Source organism: Pan troglodytes, chromosome 20 (assembly GCF_028858775.2).
Source record: "Pan troglodytes isolate AG18354 chromosome 20, NHGRI_mPanTro3-v2.0_pri, whole genome shotgun sequence".
Lineage (NCBI taxonomy): Eukaryota > Metazoa > Chordata > Mammalia > Primates > Hominidae > Pan > Pan troglodytes.
Window position 1 is genome coordinate 47887631 of NC_072418.2, and position 17762 is coordinate 47905392.

Below are 17762 nucleotides of genomic sequence, written 5' to 3' on the forward strand. Positions count from 1 at the left end.
TGGTCTTGAACTCCTGACTTCACATGATCTGCCTGCCATGGCCTCCCAAAGTGCTGGGATTACAGGCATGAGCCACCTCGCCTGGCCTTTTTTTTTTTTTCTTGAGACAGAGTCTCACTCTGTCCCCCAGGCTGGAGTGCAGGGGCATGATCTCGGCTCACTGCAACCTCCGCCTCCTGGGTTCAACAGATTCTCCTGCCTTAGCCTCCCTAGTATCTGGGATTACAGGTGTGTGCCACCACACCCAGCTAATTTTTGTATTTTTAGTAGAGACAGCATTTCATCATGCTGGCCAGGCTGGTCTCCAACTCCTGGATTCAAGCAGTCCTCCTGCCTTGGCCTCCCAAAGTGGTGGGATTACAGGCGTGAGCCACTGTGCCCAGCTCTTACGTAAAATTAAACCACATGCACATGCAAAACAACCCTATGTAAAAAAAAAAAAATTTTTTTGAGATGGAGTCTGGCTCTGTCACCCAGGCTGAAGTGCAATGATGCGATCTCCACTCACTGCAACCTCTGCCTCCCAAATTCAAGTGATTTTTTTGCCTTAGCCTCCTAAGTAGCTGGGATTACAGGCATGTGCCACCACACCTGGCTACTTTTGTTGTATTTTTAGTAAAGACAGAGTTTCGCCATGTTGGCCAGGCTAGTCTCGAACTCCTGACATCAAGTGATCCGCCCGCCTTGGCATCCCAAAGTGTTGGGACTACAGGTGTGAGCCACTGCGCCCAGCTTAAGATTGCATAAGAACAATATTTGAAAGCCATATATCTAATAAGGGGTTAATATTCAAAATATATAAGGGACTCCTACAATGCGAGTGGGAACACCAAACACTGCAGCCACTGTGGAAAACAGTATGGCAGTTCCTCAAAACATTAAAAATAGAACTACCAAATGATCCTGCAATCTCATTTCTGGGTATTTATTCAAAAGAATTGAAATCAGGACCTTGAAGAGATACCTGCCCTCCCATGTTCACTGCAGGTCTGCTTAATACCCAAGATATGGAAACAACCTAAATGTTTATCAACAGATGAATGGGTCAAGGAAATGTGGTCTTTACATGCAATAGAATGTAATGCATCCTTAAAAAGGAAACCCTGAGGCCGGGCTCTGTGGCTCACACATGTTATCCCAGCACTTTCGGAGGTCAAGGCAGGAGGATCACTTGAGGCCAGGAGTCGGAGACCATCCTGGCCAACATGGTGAAACCCCGTATCTACTAAAAATACAAAAAAAATCAGCCAGGCATGGTGGCGGGTGCCTGTAAACCCAGCTACTCAAGAGGCTGAGGCAGGAGAATCACTGGAACCCAGGAGGCGGAGGCTGCACTGAGCAGAGATCGTGCCGTTGCACTCCAGCCTGGGCGACAAGAACAAAACTCCATCTCAAAAAATAAAAAAAGGAACTCCTGAAGCCAGGCTCCGTGGCTCCCACCTGTAATCCCAGCACTTTGGGATGCCAAGGCAGGAGGATCACTCGAGGCCAGGAGTTGGAGACTATCCTGTCCAACATGGTGAAACCCTATCTCTACTAAAAATGCAAACATTAGCCAGGCATGGTGGCGTGTGCCTGTAATCCCAGCTACTTGGGAGGCTGAGGCGTGAGAATCGCTTGAACCAGGAGGTAGAGACTGCAGTGAGCTGAGATCATGCCACTGCACTCCAGCCTGGGCGTCAGAGCAAGACTCCATCTCAAAACATAAAAGGAAATCCTGGGCCGAGCGCAGTGACTCACGCCTGTAATCCCAGCACTTTGGGAGGCCGAGGCAGGTGGATCACAAGGTCAGGAGATCGAGACCATCCTGGCTAACATGGTGAAACACTGTCTCTACTAAAAATACAAAAAATTAGCCGGGCATGGTGGCGGGTGCCTATAGTCCCAGCTATTCGGGAGGCTGAGGCAGGAGAATGGCGTGAACCCGGGAGGCAGAGCTTGCAGTGAGCCAATATTGCGCCATGCATTCCAGCCTGGATGACAGAGTGAGACTGTGTCTCAGGAGAAAAAAAAAAAAAAAAAGAAAATCCTGAACCTGGGCATAGTGTCTTATGCCTGTAATCCCAGCACTTTGGAAGGCTGAGATGGGAGGATCAGTTGAGGTCAGGAGTTCGAGACCAGCCTGGGTAACATGGTGAGACACCATCTCTACCAAAAAAAGAAGAAAGAAAGAGAATAAATAAATTATAAATATTACTCTCTGGGGTTAATGCATTCCCTTCTCCCCCAAAATCAACCCTCCAAACTCCTATACTCTCCTTTCTTCTCACTCAGCAGCCTGTTAGAACTCAAGTCAGATTTTTTGTTTTTTTGTTTTTTGAGGCGGAGTCTCACTCTGTTGCCCAGGCTGGAGTACAGTGGCACCATCTCAGTCCACTGCAACCTCTGCCTCCCAGGTTCAAGCGATTCTCCTGCTCAGCCTCCCAATTAGCTGGGACTACAGGTGTGTGTGTGTCACCACACCCAGCTAATTTTTGTATTTGCAGTAGAGACGGGGTTTCACCATGTTGCCCAGGCTGGTCTCAAACTGCCCAGCTCTAGCGATCTACCCTCCTCGGCCTCCCAAAGTGCTGGGGTTACAGGCATGAGCCACCGTGCCCAGCCTCAAGTCAGATTATGCTCTTCCTCTGCTCAGAACTCTCCTAATTCTCTCAGAGTAAACCCAGAAGAACTTACCAAAGGCCTACAAACAGGAAACTACCCGGTTCACGATCGCCTCATCCCTCTCTCTCCATCACTCACAAGCAACTCCTTGCTATTCCTCCAATGTACTGGGCAGGTTCCCACCTCAGGGCCCTTGTAGTTACTGTTCCTCTTGCCTGGAGTGTTCTTCCCCAGGGGTCCAGATATCTGCCTGGCTCCCTCCTCGCTTCCTCCAGTTCTCTTCCAAAATCATCCCCTGCCAGACATAGTGGCACACGCCTGTAATCCTAACCTTTGAGAGGCCAAGATGGGAGGATTGCTTCAGCTCAGAGGTTCAAGACCAGCCTGGGCAACATAGCAAGACCCCATCCCTCCTAAAAAAAATTAGCTGGGCATGGTGGTGCACACCTGTGGTTCCAGCCACTTGGGAGGCTGAGGTAGGAGGATGGCTTTGAATCAGGGAGGTTGAGGCTGCAGTGAGCCATGTTCCAAATTAGATAGTGGTGATTGTGCAACCTTGCCAATATAGGAAAAACCATTGAACTGTACACTTTAAAAGGGTAAATTTAGCAGGACTCGGTGGCTCACGCCTGTAATCCCAGCACTTTGGGAGTCCGAGGCAGGCAGATCACTTGAGCTCAAGAGTTCGAAACCAACCTGACCAACATGGTGAAACTCCATCTTTACGAAAAATTAAAAAATTAGTCAGGCGTGGTGGCAGGTGCCTGTAGTCTCAGCTACTTGGGACGCTGAGGCAGGAGAATTTCTTGAACCTGCGGGGCAGAGTGAGCTACAGTGAGCTACAGTGAGCTGAGATTGCCCCACTGCACTCCAGCCTGGGCAAGAGAGTGAGACTCCATCTCAAAAAAAAAAAAAAAAAGAAAAAGAAAAAAGGGTAAATTTTATGGAATGTGAATTATAACTCAATTTTTCAACATCCATTAGGAGGGACATTTCAAACTCTTTTTTACCCCAGCCTTCCCTGCAATCACCCAGAGTATCCAGCCAGGAGGGGAGTGGCTAGAGACACCAGAAGATTAGCAGGGAGGAGGGTGCAGGGTTTCGGGGGATGAGGGGATGGGATTCAGACCAGGGTAAGGATCCAGGGGTAGAGAGAAAGATTTGAGAGTGGTTTTGGGGCTTGGTGACTTAGAGAACAGAGTTGCAGGCTCTGTTTTTGGGCCCACCCTGCCCCCTTCCGACCTCTTAGTTCGTATCCTCCAGCAGCTGTTTGTGTGCTGCCTCTGAAGTCCACCCTGAATGACCTTCAGCCTGTTCCCGTCCCTGAGATGGGCAAACATTGCAAGCAGCAAACAGCAAACACATAGCCCTCCCTGCGTGCTGACCTTGGAGCTGCGGCAGAGGTCAGAGACCTCTCAGGGCCCATACCACTTCCAACATCCCCTTGATCTCTTGGATTTTGATGGAGAGGGGCAGAGGTTGTCCTGGCCTGGTTAGGTAGTGTGAGAGGGTCCCGGTTCAAAACCACCACTTGCTGGTTGAGGAGTCGTCAGTAAGTGGCTGCGCCCCCACCCTGAGGCCTGTTTCTCCATCTGTACAATGGAAATGATGAAGATGCCCACCTGATAGGGTTTTTGTGGCAAATAAGTAAGTGGTTTTTTTGTTTTTCTTTTTTTTTTTTTTTTTGAGATGGAGTCTCACTCTGTCACCAGGCTGGAGCGCAGTGGCGTGATCTCAGCTCACTGCCAACTCCACCTCCCGGGTTCAAGCAATTCTCCTGCCTCAGCCTCTGAGTAGCTAGGACTACAGGCGCCCGCCACCACACCCAGCTAATTTTTGCATTTTTAGTAGAGACGGGGTTTCACCACGTTGGCCAGGCTGGTCTTGAACTCCTGACCTCAGGCAATCCACACGCCTTGGCCTCCCAAAGTGCTGAGATTACAGGTGTAAGCCACTGCACCTGGCCTGTTTTTTTTTCTTTTTGAGATGGAGTCTTGCTCAGTCACCCAGGCTGGAGTGCAGTGACGTGATCTCAGCTCACTGCAACCTCTGTCTCCCGGGTTCAAGCAATTCTTCTGCCTCAGCCTCTGAGTAGCTAGGACTACAGGCGCCCGCCACCACACCCAGCTAATTTTTGCATTTTTAGTAGAGACGGGGTTTCACCATGTTGGCCAGGATGGTCTCAATCTCTTGACCTTGTGATCCACCTGCCTCGGCCTCCCAAAGTGCTGGGATTACAGGCATGAGCCACCACACCCAGCCCCCCCCCCCCACCTTTTTTTTTTTTTGAGATGGAAAGCTCTGTCACCCAGGCTAGAGTGCATTGCGCCGTCTTGGCTCTCTGCAACTTCTGCCTCCCGGGTTCAAGCAATTCCCCTGCCTCAGGCTCCCAAGTAGCTGGGATTACAGGCGCCCACCACCATGCCTGGCTAATTTTTGTATTTTTAGTGGAGACAGAGTTTCACTATATTGGCCAGGCTGATCTCGAACTCCTGACCTCAAGTGATCTGCCCGTGTCAGCCTCCCAAAGTGCTGTGATTACAGGCATGAGCCACCATGCCCCACCGCAATTAAGTAAAGTAATCATCTAAAAGCCCTGCCATGGTTCCTGCCACACAGTGTGTGCTGGGGAAGCGCGCACGAATTAAACAGTAGCGGGCGTTGACGGAGCACCTATGCGGCATTTTCTGTGCACGATCTTTACTCTCCCTGGCAACCCTATGAGGTAGATAGTCCATGACTCCCATTCATGGATGAAGAAACAGGCCCACACAGGTAAAGCAACTTGTACCAGGTCATACCGCTAGAAAGATGTAGAGTCAGCCACGCGCGGTGGCTCATGCCTATAATCCCAGCACTTTCAGAGGCTGAGGCGGGATGATCACTTGAGGTCAGGAGTTCGTAACCAGCCTGGCCAACATGGTGAAACCCCGTCTCTACTAAAAATACAAAAATTAGCTGGGCGTGGTGGCGGACGCCTGTAATCCCAGCTACTCAGGAGGCTGAGGCAGAAGAATTGCTTGAACCCGGGAGACAGAGGTTGCAGTGAGCTGAGATCACGTCACTGCACTCCAGCCTGGGTGACTGAGCAAGACTCCATCTCAAAAAGAAAAAAAAAACAGGCCAGGTGCAGTGGCTTACACCTGTAATCTCAGCACTTTGGGAGGCCAAGGCGTGTGGATTGCCTGAGGTCAGGAGTTCAAGACCAGCCTGGCCAACGTGGTGAAACCCTGTCTATACTAAAAATGCAAAAATTAGCTGGGTGTGGTGGCAGGCGCCTGTTGTCCCAGCTACTCGGGAGGCTCAGGTAGGAGAATTGCTTGAACCCAGGAGATGGAGGTTGCAGTGAGCCGAGATCGCGCCACTGCACTCCAACATGGGCAATAGAGCAAGACTCCATCTCAAAAAACAAAGAAGGGAGGGAGGGAAGGAAAGAAAGGAAAGGAAGCAACAGGTAGAGTCAGGCTCTGAACCCCACACCAATCATAACACAACACACAGTAGGTTTGTTTTTGTTTTTTATTTTGGGCTTTTGTTTGTTGTTGAGACAGCGTCACCCAGGCTGTAATGCAATGGTACAATCATAGCTCACTGTAGCCTTGAACTCCTAGACTCAAACAATCCTCCCACCTCGGCCTCCTAAGTAGCTGGGACTACAGGGGCATGCCACCACGCCTAGCTAAATTTTTTTTTTTTTTATTTTTAGTAGAGATGAGGTCTCCCTATGTTGCCCAGATTAGTGTCTAACTCCTGGGCTCAGGTGATCCTGCCACCAGGGATTACAGGCACGAGCCACCATGCTGGCCCTTGTTTTTTGTTTTTTTTTTTTGAGACTGAGTCTCGCACTGTCGCCCAGGCTGGAGTGCAGTGGCGCGATCTCGGCTCACTGCAACCTCCACCTTCCAGGTTCAAGCAATTCTCCTGCCTCAGCCTCCTGAGTAGCTGAGATTACAGGTGACCACCACCATGCCCAGCTAACTTTTTTTTTTTTTTTGGTATTTTTAGTAGAGACGGGGGTTTCACCATGTTGGTCAGGCTGGTCTCGAACTCCTGACCTCGTGATCCGCCCACCTTGGCCTCCCAAAGTGATGGGATTACAGGCGTGAGCCACCGTGCCCAGCTTTTTTTTTTTTTTTTTTTAAGAGACGGGGTCTTACTATGTTGCCCAGGCTGGACTCTCAAACTCCTGGGCTCAAGGAATCCTTCTACCACAGCTTTCTGAGTAGCTGGGGCTACAAGCCCCTGCCACAGTACCTGGCTGTTTTTGTTTTTTTATAATTGTGGTAAAATATAAACAACATGGCCGGGTGCCGTGGCTCACGCCTGTAATCTCAACACTCTGGGAGGTTGAGGTGGAAGGATTACTTGAACCCAGGAGTTCAAGACCAGTCTGGGCAACTTGGCAAAACCGTGTTTCTACAAAAAATAAAAATATTAGCTGGGCAGCCGGGCGCAGTGGCTCATGCCTGCAATCCCAGCACTTTGGGAGGCTGAGGTGGATGGATCACCTGAGAGGTCAGGAGTTTGAGACCACCCTGGCCAACATGGTGAAAACCTGTCTCTTTAAAAATACAAAAAATTGAGCCAGGCATGGTGGCTCACGCCTGTAATCCCAGCACTTTGGGAGGCCAAGGCAGGTGGATCACCTGAGGTCAGGAGTTCAAGACCAACCTGACCAACATTGTGAAACCCCGTCTCTACTAAAAATACAAAAAGTTAGCTGGGCATGGTGGCAGGCGCTTATAATTCCAGCTACTAAGGAGGCTGAGGCCGGAGAATCGCTTGAACCCGGGAGGCGGAGGTTGCAGTGAGTCAAGATCGCACCATTGCACTCCAGCCTGGGCAACAAGAGCAAAACTATGTCTCAAATACATACATACATACATACATACATACATACATACATACAAAAAATTAGCCGGGTGTGGTTGCCGCACACCTGTAATCCCAGCTACGCGGGAGGCTGAAGCAGGAGAATCGCTGGAACCCGGGAGGCAGAGGTTGCAGTGAGCCAAGATCACACCATTGCACTCTATCCTGGGTGACAGAGTGAGACTCTGCCTCAAAAAAAAAAAAAAAAAAAAAAAAACTTAACCATTGCAGCCATTTTTAGGTGTACAGTTCAGTGGCATTAAGTACATTCACACTGTTGTGAAACCATCCCCACTATTTCCAGAATGTCTTCGTCATCCCAAACAGAAACTCTGGGTGTTTTCAATCTGCTGATGATTGCTACAGAGGAACTCCAGGGGACATCTGTTGCGCACCTACTGTGCTCACGGTGGGGCCTCTGGGATGGACAGGATTCTGCCAAGGCAGACATCTGGGTCAAGACAGTCCTGCACAGTTGTTCAGGTTGTGGCCAAGGTTGCGTTTGCAGATTTGCCATGTAAAAATACAGGATGCTCAGTTACATTTGAATTTCAGATTAATAGCAAAAAAAAACTTTTTGGTATAATTCTGAAATATTTCATGGGACATATTTATACTAAAACGTCATGCACTGTTGATTTGAAATTCAAATGTAATTGGGCCTCCTCTATTTCGTCTGGCAAGCGTAGACAAAAGAATCCAGGCCAGGCGCAGTGGCTCAAGCCTGTAATCCCAGCACTTTGGGAGGCCGAGGCGGGCGGATCACGAGGTCAGGAGATCGAGACCATCCTGGCTAACACGGTGAAACCCCGTCTCTACTAAAAATACAAAAAATTAGCTGGGCGTGGTGGCGGGTGCCTGTAGTCCCAGCTACTCGGGAGGCTGAGGCAGGAGAATGGCGTGAACCTGGGAGGCGGAGCTTGCAGTGAGCCAAGATCGCGCCACAGCACTCCAGCCTGGGCGACAGAGCCAGACTCTGTCTCAAAAAAAAAAAAAAAATCCAGTCCATAGTCCCCTGAGCCATGTGCCCTGGGGTACAGCTGGGTCCTTCAGGAGAAAAATGCTCTATTTCTGGCACCGGGACCGAGCCTGATGTGGGTTTTTTTGGGTTTTTGTTGTTGTTATTGTCTTGTTTTTGAGACAAGGTCTCGCTCCACCACACCCGGCTAATTTTTGTATTTTTAGTAGAGACGGGGTTTCACTACATTGGCCAGGCTGGTCTTGAACTCCTGACCTCAAGTGAGCCGCCTGCCTCGGCCTCCCAAAGTGCTGGGATTACAGGTGGGAGCCACCGCCCTGGCCCTGGGCCTGATGTTGATGACCTCCTACTATGTGCACCTGCAGCTCTCCTGCATAGGCCTCAGCCGTCCTGCATGAGGACACTGGGAGGCAGGTGCTCCCTATCAACCCCGTGTTACAGTTGAACAAATTGAGCCCCAGAAAAGAAAACGTATTTGCCCAGGTCACACGGTGAAGAAGTGAGGGATTCGAAGCCCAGGTCCGTCTGAAGCCAGAGTCACCCAGAGGAGAAAGAGTTGGAATTGAGAACTCAAGGAATGCTTGGAAGTGATTGGGCTCCAGCCCACCTAGGAAGAAACAGAGGCTGGAGACATGAGACTGTGTTGCTATTTCCTGCCATCAACCCTTGGGCCCTATTGAGGCCCTACCACAAGCCTGGCCCTGCAGCCCAGTGACTAGGAGAAATTAGACACAAAATAATAATAACAGCAATGATCTTTTTTTTTTTTTTTTGAGACGAAGTCTTGCTTTTTCGCCCAGGCCGGACTGCAGTGGTGCGATCTCGGCTCAATGCACGCTCCACCTCCCAGGTTCACGCCATTCTCCTGCCTCAGCCTCCCAAGTAGCTAGGACTACAGGCGCCTGCCACCACGCCTGGCTAATTTTTCATATTTTTAGTAGAGATGGGGTTTCACCGTGTTAGCCAAGATGGTCTCGATCTCCTGACCTCGTGATCCACCTGCTTCGGCCTCCCAAAGTGTTGGGGTTACAGGCATGAGCCACCACGCCTGGCCAACAGCGATGATCTTTGAGCACCTATATTGCCAGGCTCCACGGTAAGAGCTTTCTTCATTTTTTGTTTTGTTTTGTTTCAAGACAGAGTCTTGCTCTGTCACCCAGGCTGGAGTGCAGTGGTGTGATCGCGGCTCACTGTAGCCTTCACTTCCTGGGTTCAAGCCATTCTCCTGCCTCAGCCTCCCGAGTAGCTGGGATTACAGGCACGCATCACTACGTCTGGCTAATTTTTGTATTTTTAGTAGAGACAGGGTTTTTCACCATGTTGGCCAGGTTGGTCTCAAACTCCTGGCCTCATATGATCCGCCCACCTCGGCCTCCCAAAGTGCTGGGATTACAGGCGTGAGCCACTGCGCCTTTCTTTGTATTTGTTCAAGTAATATACTGAAATATGTACTGTGCCTCCCACTTTATGGAGGAGGAAACTGAGGCCAGCAAATGAGGCTGTCATGGGAGGTGGAGACAGGATTTGAAACTGCCTCAGTGCAGGAGGCTCAAGATCCTCTGTCTTCTCTCAGGGCACGGTGTGGGAGGGTGAGAAGGAGGGAGGCCCACAGAGGCATGACCTCTGATTGCCACTGTCACCTGGGCCCTGCTCTCTGAAGTCTCTGCCAAGCGGGGAGGTGGCCGGGGGAGGGCCCTGCTCTGTGCAGCCTCCCCTCCCCCGGCCCGCAGAGTTGAGCACAGAGGGACAGAGGCACGGAACCCCCAGAAATGTCCCTCCTCAGAAACAGGCTCCAGGCCCTGCCTGCCCTGTGCCTCTGCGTGCTGGTCCTGGCCTGCATTGGGGGTGAGAAGAAGTGGGTGGAGGGATGTGGGGCCCACACCTGGTGGGTGTGAGTGTGGCTGTGTGTCCTGTGGCTCTATAGCCACGTGAGACATGAGTACGGAGTGTGTGCGTTTCATGGCGTGCGTATGCATGTGCGTGTCGGGGAGTGTGTGTGTCGGTGGCTGAGAGTGAAGTGTGAATGTCACATTGGTACAAACTAGGATCATCTGTGTGTGTGCACGTGCGTGCGTGGAAGTGGGAGTATGCAGTCGTGGTAAAAAGTGCATGTCTGTGTGCATATGTGTATTTGTGTGCACCTATCTCTCTGTGGGGTATGTGTGTGCAAAATATTTGAGTGTGTGGACACGTGTGAGGGGGTCTGTGAGTGTGTGCTGGTGTGTACGTCTGTGTTTTGCATATGCATTTTTTTTTTTTTTTTTTGAGACGGAGTCTCACTCTGTCACCCAGGCTGGAGTGCAGTGGTAGCAGTGGTGCGATCTTGGCTCACTGCATCATCCGCCTACCCGGTTCAAGGGATTCTCCTGCCTCAGTCTTCAGAGTATTTGGGACTACAGACACATGCCACCATGCCTGGCTAATTTTTTTTTTTTTTGAGACGGAGCCTCGCTCTGTTACCCAGACTGGAGTGCAGTGGCGTGATCTTGGCTCACTGCAAGCTCTGCCTCCCGGGTTCACGCCATTCTCCTGCCTCAGCCTCCCGAGTAGCTGGGACTACAGGAGCCCACCACCACGCCTGGCTAATTTTTTGTATTTTTACTAGAGACGGGGTTTCGCCATGTTAGCCAGGATGGTCTCCATCTCCTGACCTCATGATCCGCCTGCCTCGGCCTTCGAAAGTGCTAGGATTACAGGCGTGAGCCACTGCGCCTGGCCAATGCCTGGCTAATTTTTTATATTTTTGGTAGAGACAGGGTTTTGCCATGTTGCCCAGGCTGGTCTTGAACTCCTGACCTCAGGTGATCCGCCCGCCTTGGCCTCCCAAAGTGCTGGGATTACAGGCATGAGCCACCACGCCCGGCCATGTACTTTATTTTAAAATGGGATCATATTCTAGATCAGCATTATCCAGTAGAAATTTAAATTTTTAATACGGGGCCAGGCACGGTGGCTCATGCCTGTAATCCCAGCACTTTCGGAGGCCGAGGCGGGCAGATCGCAAGGTCAGGAGATTTGAGATCATCCTGGCTAACAGATGGGTAAAAACCCATCTCTACTAAAAATACAAAAAATTAGCCATGCATGGTGGCATGCGCCTGTAGTCCCAGCTACTCGGGAGGCTGAGGCCAGAGAATCACTTGAACCCGGGAGGCAGAGGTTGCAGTGAGCCGAGATCGCGCCACTGCATTCCAACCTGGGTGACAGAGCAAGACTCCGTCTGAAAAAAAAAAAAATTTAACACGTATGTAGACAATGTGCAAGGCACCATTCCATGTGCATCGTATGTAGTAACTCTTAATTCTCACGATAACCCTGAGGTAGATATTATTATCCCATTCTACAAAAGGAGAAACAGTCCTGGGGAGACAGGATAAGTCACCGGCCAAGGCACACAGCCAGCTACATGTGGCCCCCGCGTGACGGCTGGTCTCTGTAGGCGAGGCTTTGTCCAGATGCGTGGGTAGAAGGTCTGGCCCGGAAAGAGGAACTGACAGCAAGGCTAAGCCAATGTCTGCCCCTGGGGGCAGAAAGTCACCTCCTGCTCTCCCTCCACTGTCCACAGAGGTAGCTCAGACAGGGTGGGGGTCACAGGAGAACGAAGGGGGAAGGGGGTAGTTCCTGGGCAGCAAAATCAGGTGGTGAAAGGAGGCATCAGAGGATGGCAATTAGAGAGGCCATTAGAGGGGAACCACAGGCAGACAGGGTGACAGGAGGGACTACTGACACAAGGTGAAGAGATGGCCCAGCCGGACAGGGTGGCTCACATCTGTAATCCCAGCGTTTTGGGAGCCCGAGGTGGGTGGATCACTTGAGGTCAGGAGTTCGAGGCCCCAACATGGCAAAACCCCATCTCTACTAAAAATACAAAAATTAGCCGGGCATGATGGCAGATGCCTGTAATCCCTGCTACTCGGGAGGCTGAGGCAGGAAAATTGCTTGAATCCAGGAGGTGGAGGTTGCAATGAGACGAGATCATGACACTGCACTCCACCCTGGGCAACAGAGCAAGAGACTGACTCTGTCTCATAAAAAAAAAGAAAAAAAAAAAAAAAAGAGATGGCTGATGGTTAAAGAGGGGTTAGCGGTCAGGGGACACATAAGGGTAAAGGCAGGAGGCGAGAGGACTGGCAGGGGGCTGCCCCTGGGCCACCGGGAGCGACACAGGATGAGCATGGAGGGAAAGGGAGAAGGGGATTCTAGGGTCCCAGCCCACCCAAGTTGCCCTCTGGTTCCACCTAGCATGCCAGCCAGAGGCCCAGGAAGGAACCCCGAGCACCCCGCCAAAGCTAAAGATGAGTCGCTGGAGCCTGGTGAGGGGCAGGATGAAGGAGCTGCTGGAGCCAGTGGTGAACAGGACCAGAGACGGGTGGCAATGGTTCTGGTGAGGGTGTGCTGGGCTGGGTGGTGGGAGGGGACTCCTGGGTCTGAGGGAGGAGGGGCTGGGGCCTGGACCCCTGGGTCTCAGGGAGGAGGAAAGGGTGGGAGTGGGGCTGTGACCCCTAGGTCTGGGAGGAGTGGAGGGTTAGAGCTGAGAGCAGGAACTCCTAGGTCACAGAGAGGAGCGGATAAATGGGGCAGAGAACACCTGGGGAGAGCTGGGGCCTCCACTGTGATGTCCTCTCTCCTGTAGGAGCCCGAGCACCTTCTGGGGCTTCATGCAGACCTACTATGACGACCACCTGAGGGACCTGGGTCCGCGCACCAAGGCCTGGCTCCTCGAATCCAAAGACAGCCTCTTGAAGAAGACCCACAGCCTGTGCCCCAGGCTTGTCTGTGGGGACAAGGACCAGGGTTAAAATGTTCATAAAAGCCAGGTGTGGTTGTGGCAGGTGCCTGTAGTCCCAGCTACTCAGGAGGCTGAGGTAGGAGGATGGCTTGAGCCCAGGAGTTCGAGACCAGCCTGGGCAACACAGCGAGATCTCTTGGGGGGTAAAACAAAAAGAAAAAAAAAAAGTTCATACTTCTCCAATAAATAAAGTCTCACCTGTGTCCCTGTCTGGATCCTTCCCCAGTGTGGCCAGAAAAAAACCCACCCCACTGCCTCCCAGGAATCAATGAGTAGAAGAGGTGACACCTGATGGGGAAGGAAGAGTAGGGAGGTCGGGAAGGGTATCAAGGAATAACACCCTATTGTGGGCTTGCGGAGAATGGGGGACTTCAAGGCATGTCAGTTTCAGGAGGGTGAGGGCAGGAGCGCGGGTGGAGTCAGCAGGTCCCCAAGATGGCCCTCACTGAGAGCTTCGCCCTTGTCTCCTACAAGCTCTGACTCCATTCCCAGTGGGCACCCAGCACCTCCAACCCCTCCACAGCCCCCAACCCAGCCTCTGTCGGAGGCGAATTCTCAGAGTGAGGGTTCCCTGTGACGTGACCTTGGGGGAGGTCATTGCCCTTTCTGTCCCCACCCACCCCCTCGGCAGTTCTGTTGGCCAGGACTTTGGCCTAGACAAAGGATGGGGGTTGTGGCTGTGGAGCGGAAGTGGGTCTCAACCGCTATAAAGCCTCTCTGTGCCCGTCCGGAGCTGGTGAGGACAGCCTGCCAGAGTCTGGTAAGAAAGGGACTCAGGGTGCGGGGACAGGGGGGCGTCAGCAGGGAGAGGGCAAAGATCGATAAAGCAGGAATTTTAAGAGGCACAATGTTAGAAGCCCGTGTTGGAACCATGACTGTGTGTGTGTGTGTGTGTGTGTGTGTGTGTGTGTGTGTGTGTGTGAGACAGAGAGAGAGATGGAGTCTTGCTATGTAGCCCAGGCTAGACTCAAACTCCTGGGCTCAAGCAATCCTCCTGCCTCAGCCTCCCCAGTAGCTGGGACTACAGGTACACCACCACATTCCACAAATCACAGAATTTAGAACTGTAGACTATTTGAGCTTCTGCTTAGAGTTGGGGTGGCTGAGGTGGGGAGGATCCCTTGAGCCCAGGAGTTTGAGGATGCAGTGAGCTGTGATCTTGCCACCGTGTTCCAGCCTGGGTGACAGAGAAACCCCATTTCTAAAAAAGAGAAAGAAAAAGGGCTAGGTACAATGGCTCATGCCTGTAATCCCAGCACTCTGGGAGGCCGAGGCGGGTGGATCACTTGAGGTCAGGAGTTCGACACCAGCCTTACCAGCATGATGAAACCACATCTATACTAAAAATACAAAAATTAGCCGGGTGTGGTAGCATATGCCTGTAATCCCAGCTATTCCAGAGGCTGAGACAGGAGAATTGCTTGAACCCAGGAAGCGGAGGTTGTAGTGAGCCCAGATCGTGCCACTGTACTCTAGCCTGGGTGACAGAGCAAGACTCAGTCTTGGGGGAAAAAAAGAATGAAAAAATTTAAAAAACTAAAAAAGAACTGGAGGCTGGGCGTGGTGGCTTACACTTGTAATCCAAACGCTTTGGGAGGCCAAGGCAGACGGATCACTTGATGTCAGGAGTTGGAGACCAGCCTGGCCAACATGGTGAAACCCCGTCTCTACTAAAAATACAAAAATTAGACAGGCATGGTGGTGCATGCTTGTATTTCCAGTTACTCAGGAGGCTGAGGCAGGAGAATCGCTCGAACCCGGAAGACAGAGGTTGCGGTGAGCCAAAATTGCGCCATCGCACTCCAGCCTGGGCAAGAGAACAAGACCTTGTCTCGGAAAAAAAAAAAGAATTGTAGACCATTTGCTTGTGTTCTTTCTCCGGGGATCAGATCTCACCCTCTTTCTGCCGTACTTCCTCATCTCCTACGTGTGGATGATGATATTGTGCCCTGTGCATGTTCTTCGTCACCAAAAGTGCCTCTCTCATAGAGCAGGTGAGAACTCAGTGAGGAGATGCAGGGACATGAGGTCTGACTTAGGGCAGAGCCCTAAGGTAACACATTTGATCTACTGTAGGTCCTTAATGGTGTCTGCAGAGCACCTCCCTGCACTGACTCAGCCTTAGCAAAGGGCAGAGGCTTTGCTGTGTTCCCTGCTGGGCCCAGAACTGTTTAGGTGCTCAAGAAAGCCTTCTAGGCTGGGCTCAGTGGCTCACACCTGTACTCCCAGCACCCTGGGGAGGCCGAGATGGGAGGATCGCTTGAGCCCAGGAGTTCCAGACCAGCCTGGGCAACAAAGCAAGTCTCCCATCTCTACAAAAGAATAAAAATTAGCAGCTGGGCATGGTGGCTCATGCCTGTAATTCCAGCACTTTGGGAGGCCAAGGCAGGCAAATCACTTGAGGTTAGGAGTTCAAGACCAGCCTGGCCAACATGGTGAAACCCCATCTCTACTAAAAATACAAAAATCAGGTGGGGCACAGTGGCTCAAGCCTGTAATCCTAGCACTTCGGGAGGCCAAGGTGGGCGGATCACGAGGTCAGAAGTTCGAGACCAGCCTGGCCAGCATGGTGAAACCCCATCTCTACTAAAAATACAAAATATTAGCCGGGCATGGTGGCAGGTGCTTGTGATTCCAGCTCCTTGGGAGGCTGAGGCAGAAGAATTGCTAGAACCCTGGAGGCAGAGGTTGCAGTGAGCCGAGAACACGCCACTGCACTCCAGCCTGGGTGACAGAGCGAGACTCCATCTCAAAAAATACAAAAACAAAAATCAGCCGGGTGGTGGCGGGTGCCTGTAATCCCAGCTACTGGGGAGGCTGAGGCAGGAGAATTGCTTGAACCTGGGAGGTGGGGGTTGCAGTGAGCCGAGATTGCACCACTGCACTCCAGCCTGGGCAACAGAGTGAGATTCCATCTCAAAAAAGAAAAAAATAATAATTAAAATGTTAAAATCAGGAGTAGAATCACAGAATGTTGGAAAGTGAGGCCCAAGAAGGGGGCTGTGTCCAAGTCCATGCATGGGAAACTTGACTGGGACACCGAGCACACACAGGGCAGGATCTCAGTTCCCCCCCACCAGAGTGGGGCGTGACCACAGGAACAGCCACCTCCAGTCAGCCTGCCACATGTCACCCCCTCAATGTTCCAGGTCTCTGGACACTATGGGCACACGACTCCTCCCGGCTCTGTTTCTTGTGCTCCTGGTATTGGGATTTGGTGAGTGTGGGCTTCCGGGGAGGGAAGCCTTGGGGAGGGGAATGAGCTCCAAGCATCTTCCCAGCCCAGGCCCTTCTTACCTCTGCCTCTGCCCTCTCCTCTTCTTCCTTCCTCCTTTCCCCCTGCTGCAGCCCCACGGGCTCTCCTGACACACTCTCCCCCTGCAGAGGTCCAGGGGACCCAACAGCCCCAGCAAGATGAGACGCCTAGCCCGACCTTCCTCACCCAGGTGAAGGAATCTCTCTCCAGTTACTGGGAGTCAGCAAAGACAGCCGCCCAGAACCTGTACGAGAAGACATACCTGCCCGCTGTAGATGAGAAACTCAGGTAGCACCTGCCCCTGGAGAAATGGGGTCTGGCCCATACCACCGACTGCATCCAGGACCCAGAAGTTGAGGCCCCAGCCCCTCCTCCCTCAGACCCAGGAGTCCAGGCCTCAGCCCCTCCTCCCTCAGACTCAGGAGTCCAGGCCCCCAGCCCCTCCTCCCTCAGACCCAGGAGTCCAGGCCCCCAGCCCCTCCTCCCTCAGACCCAGGAGTCCAGGCCCCCAGCCCCTCCTCCCTCAGACCCAGGAGTCCAGGCCCCCAGACCCTCCTCCCTCAGACCCAGGGGTCCAGACCCCCAGCCCCTCCTCCCTCTAACCATCTGTGCTTTCTCCCCAGGGACTTGTACAGCAAAAGCACAGCAGCCATGAGCACTTACACAGGCATTTTTACTGACCAAGTTCTTTCTGTGCTGAAGGGAGAGGAGTAACAGCCAGACCCCCCATCAGTGGACAAGGGGAGAGTCCCTCACTCCCCTGATCCCCCAGGTTCAGACTGAGCTCCCCCTTCCCAGTAGCTCTTGCATCCTCCTCCCAACTCTAGCCTGAATTCTTTTCAATAAAAAATACAATTCAAGTTGCTTCTCATGGATGGCACTGCTTTTCTGAGGACTCAAGGGCCAAGATGGAGGGGCTGACTCAGTCCAGCCAACATTTAATGAGCACCTACTTTATGTATGGAGCCCTAACCCATGGGTCCATGGGAATAAAGCAGTGAATAGTAACAATAAATAATCGTAACAGCAATTAGAGACTAATCTTTATTGAAGTCCGGCTTTCTCTCTTTTTTTATTTTTTGAGACAGGGTTTCACTCTGTCACCCAGGCTGGACAGCAGTGGTGCAATCTCGGCTCACTGCACCCTCCGCCTCCCAGGTTCCAGCGATTCTGTGTGCCTCAGCCTCTGGAGTAGCTGGGATTATGGGCATGTGCCACTGTGCACGGCTAATGTTTGTATTTTTAGTAGGGTTTTGCCAGTT

General features: G+C 51.9%; 2 protein-coding genes across 5 annotated transcripts; both read left to right on the forward strand.

Annotated features, from left to right (window-relative positions):
- Positions 1–10172: 10172 nt before the first annotated feature.
- Positions 10173–13447, forward strand: APOC4 (apolipoprotein C4). 2 transcript variants are annotated; one of them, XM_003316446.7, is made up of 3 exons: positions 10173–10300; positions 12698–12839; positions 13089–13447. In XM_003316446.7, exons 1-3 carry the CDS (start codon positions 10225–10227, stop codon positions 13252–13254), a joined length of 384 nt encoding a protein of 127 aa, XP_003316494.1. In that variant the 5' UTR covers positions 10173–10224; the 3' UTR covers positions 13255–13447. The 2 variants fall into 2 exon arrangements, with proteins under 2 accessions (XP_003316494.1, XP_016791670.1); XM_016936181.4 differs by lacking the exon at positions 10173–10300 and adding an exon at positions 12123–12253.
- A 441-nt stretch (positions 13448–13888) lies between these two features.
- On the forward strand, positions 13889–17360 carry APOC2 (apolipoprotein C2). Of its 3 annotated transcripts, none has more exons than XM_024351113.3 (4): positions 13889–14004; positions 16394–16461; positions 16629–16788; positions 17124–17360. In XM_024351113.3, exons 2-4 carry the CDS (start codon positions 16407–16409, stop codon positions 17212–17214), a joined length of 306 nt encoding a protein of 101 aa, XP_024206881.1. In that variant the 5' UTR covers positions 13889–14004; positions 16394–16406; the 3' UTR covers positions 17215–17360. The 3 variants fall into 3 exon arrangements, with proteins under 3 accessions (XP_024206881.1, XP_024206882.1, NP_001230828.1); XM_024351114.3 differs by lacking the exon at positions 13889–14004 and adding an exon at positions 15136–15238; NM_001243899.1 differs by lacking the exon at positions 13889–14004 and having other exon boundaries at positions 16407–16461; positions 17124–17214.
- Positions 17361–17762: the final 402 nt, after the last annotated feature.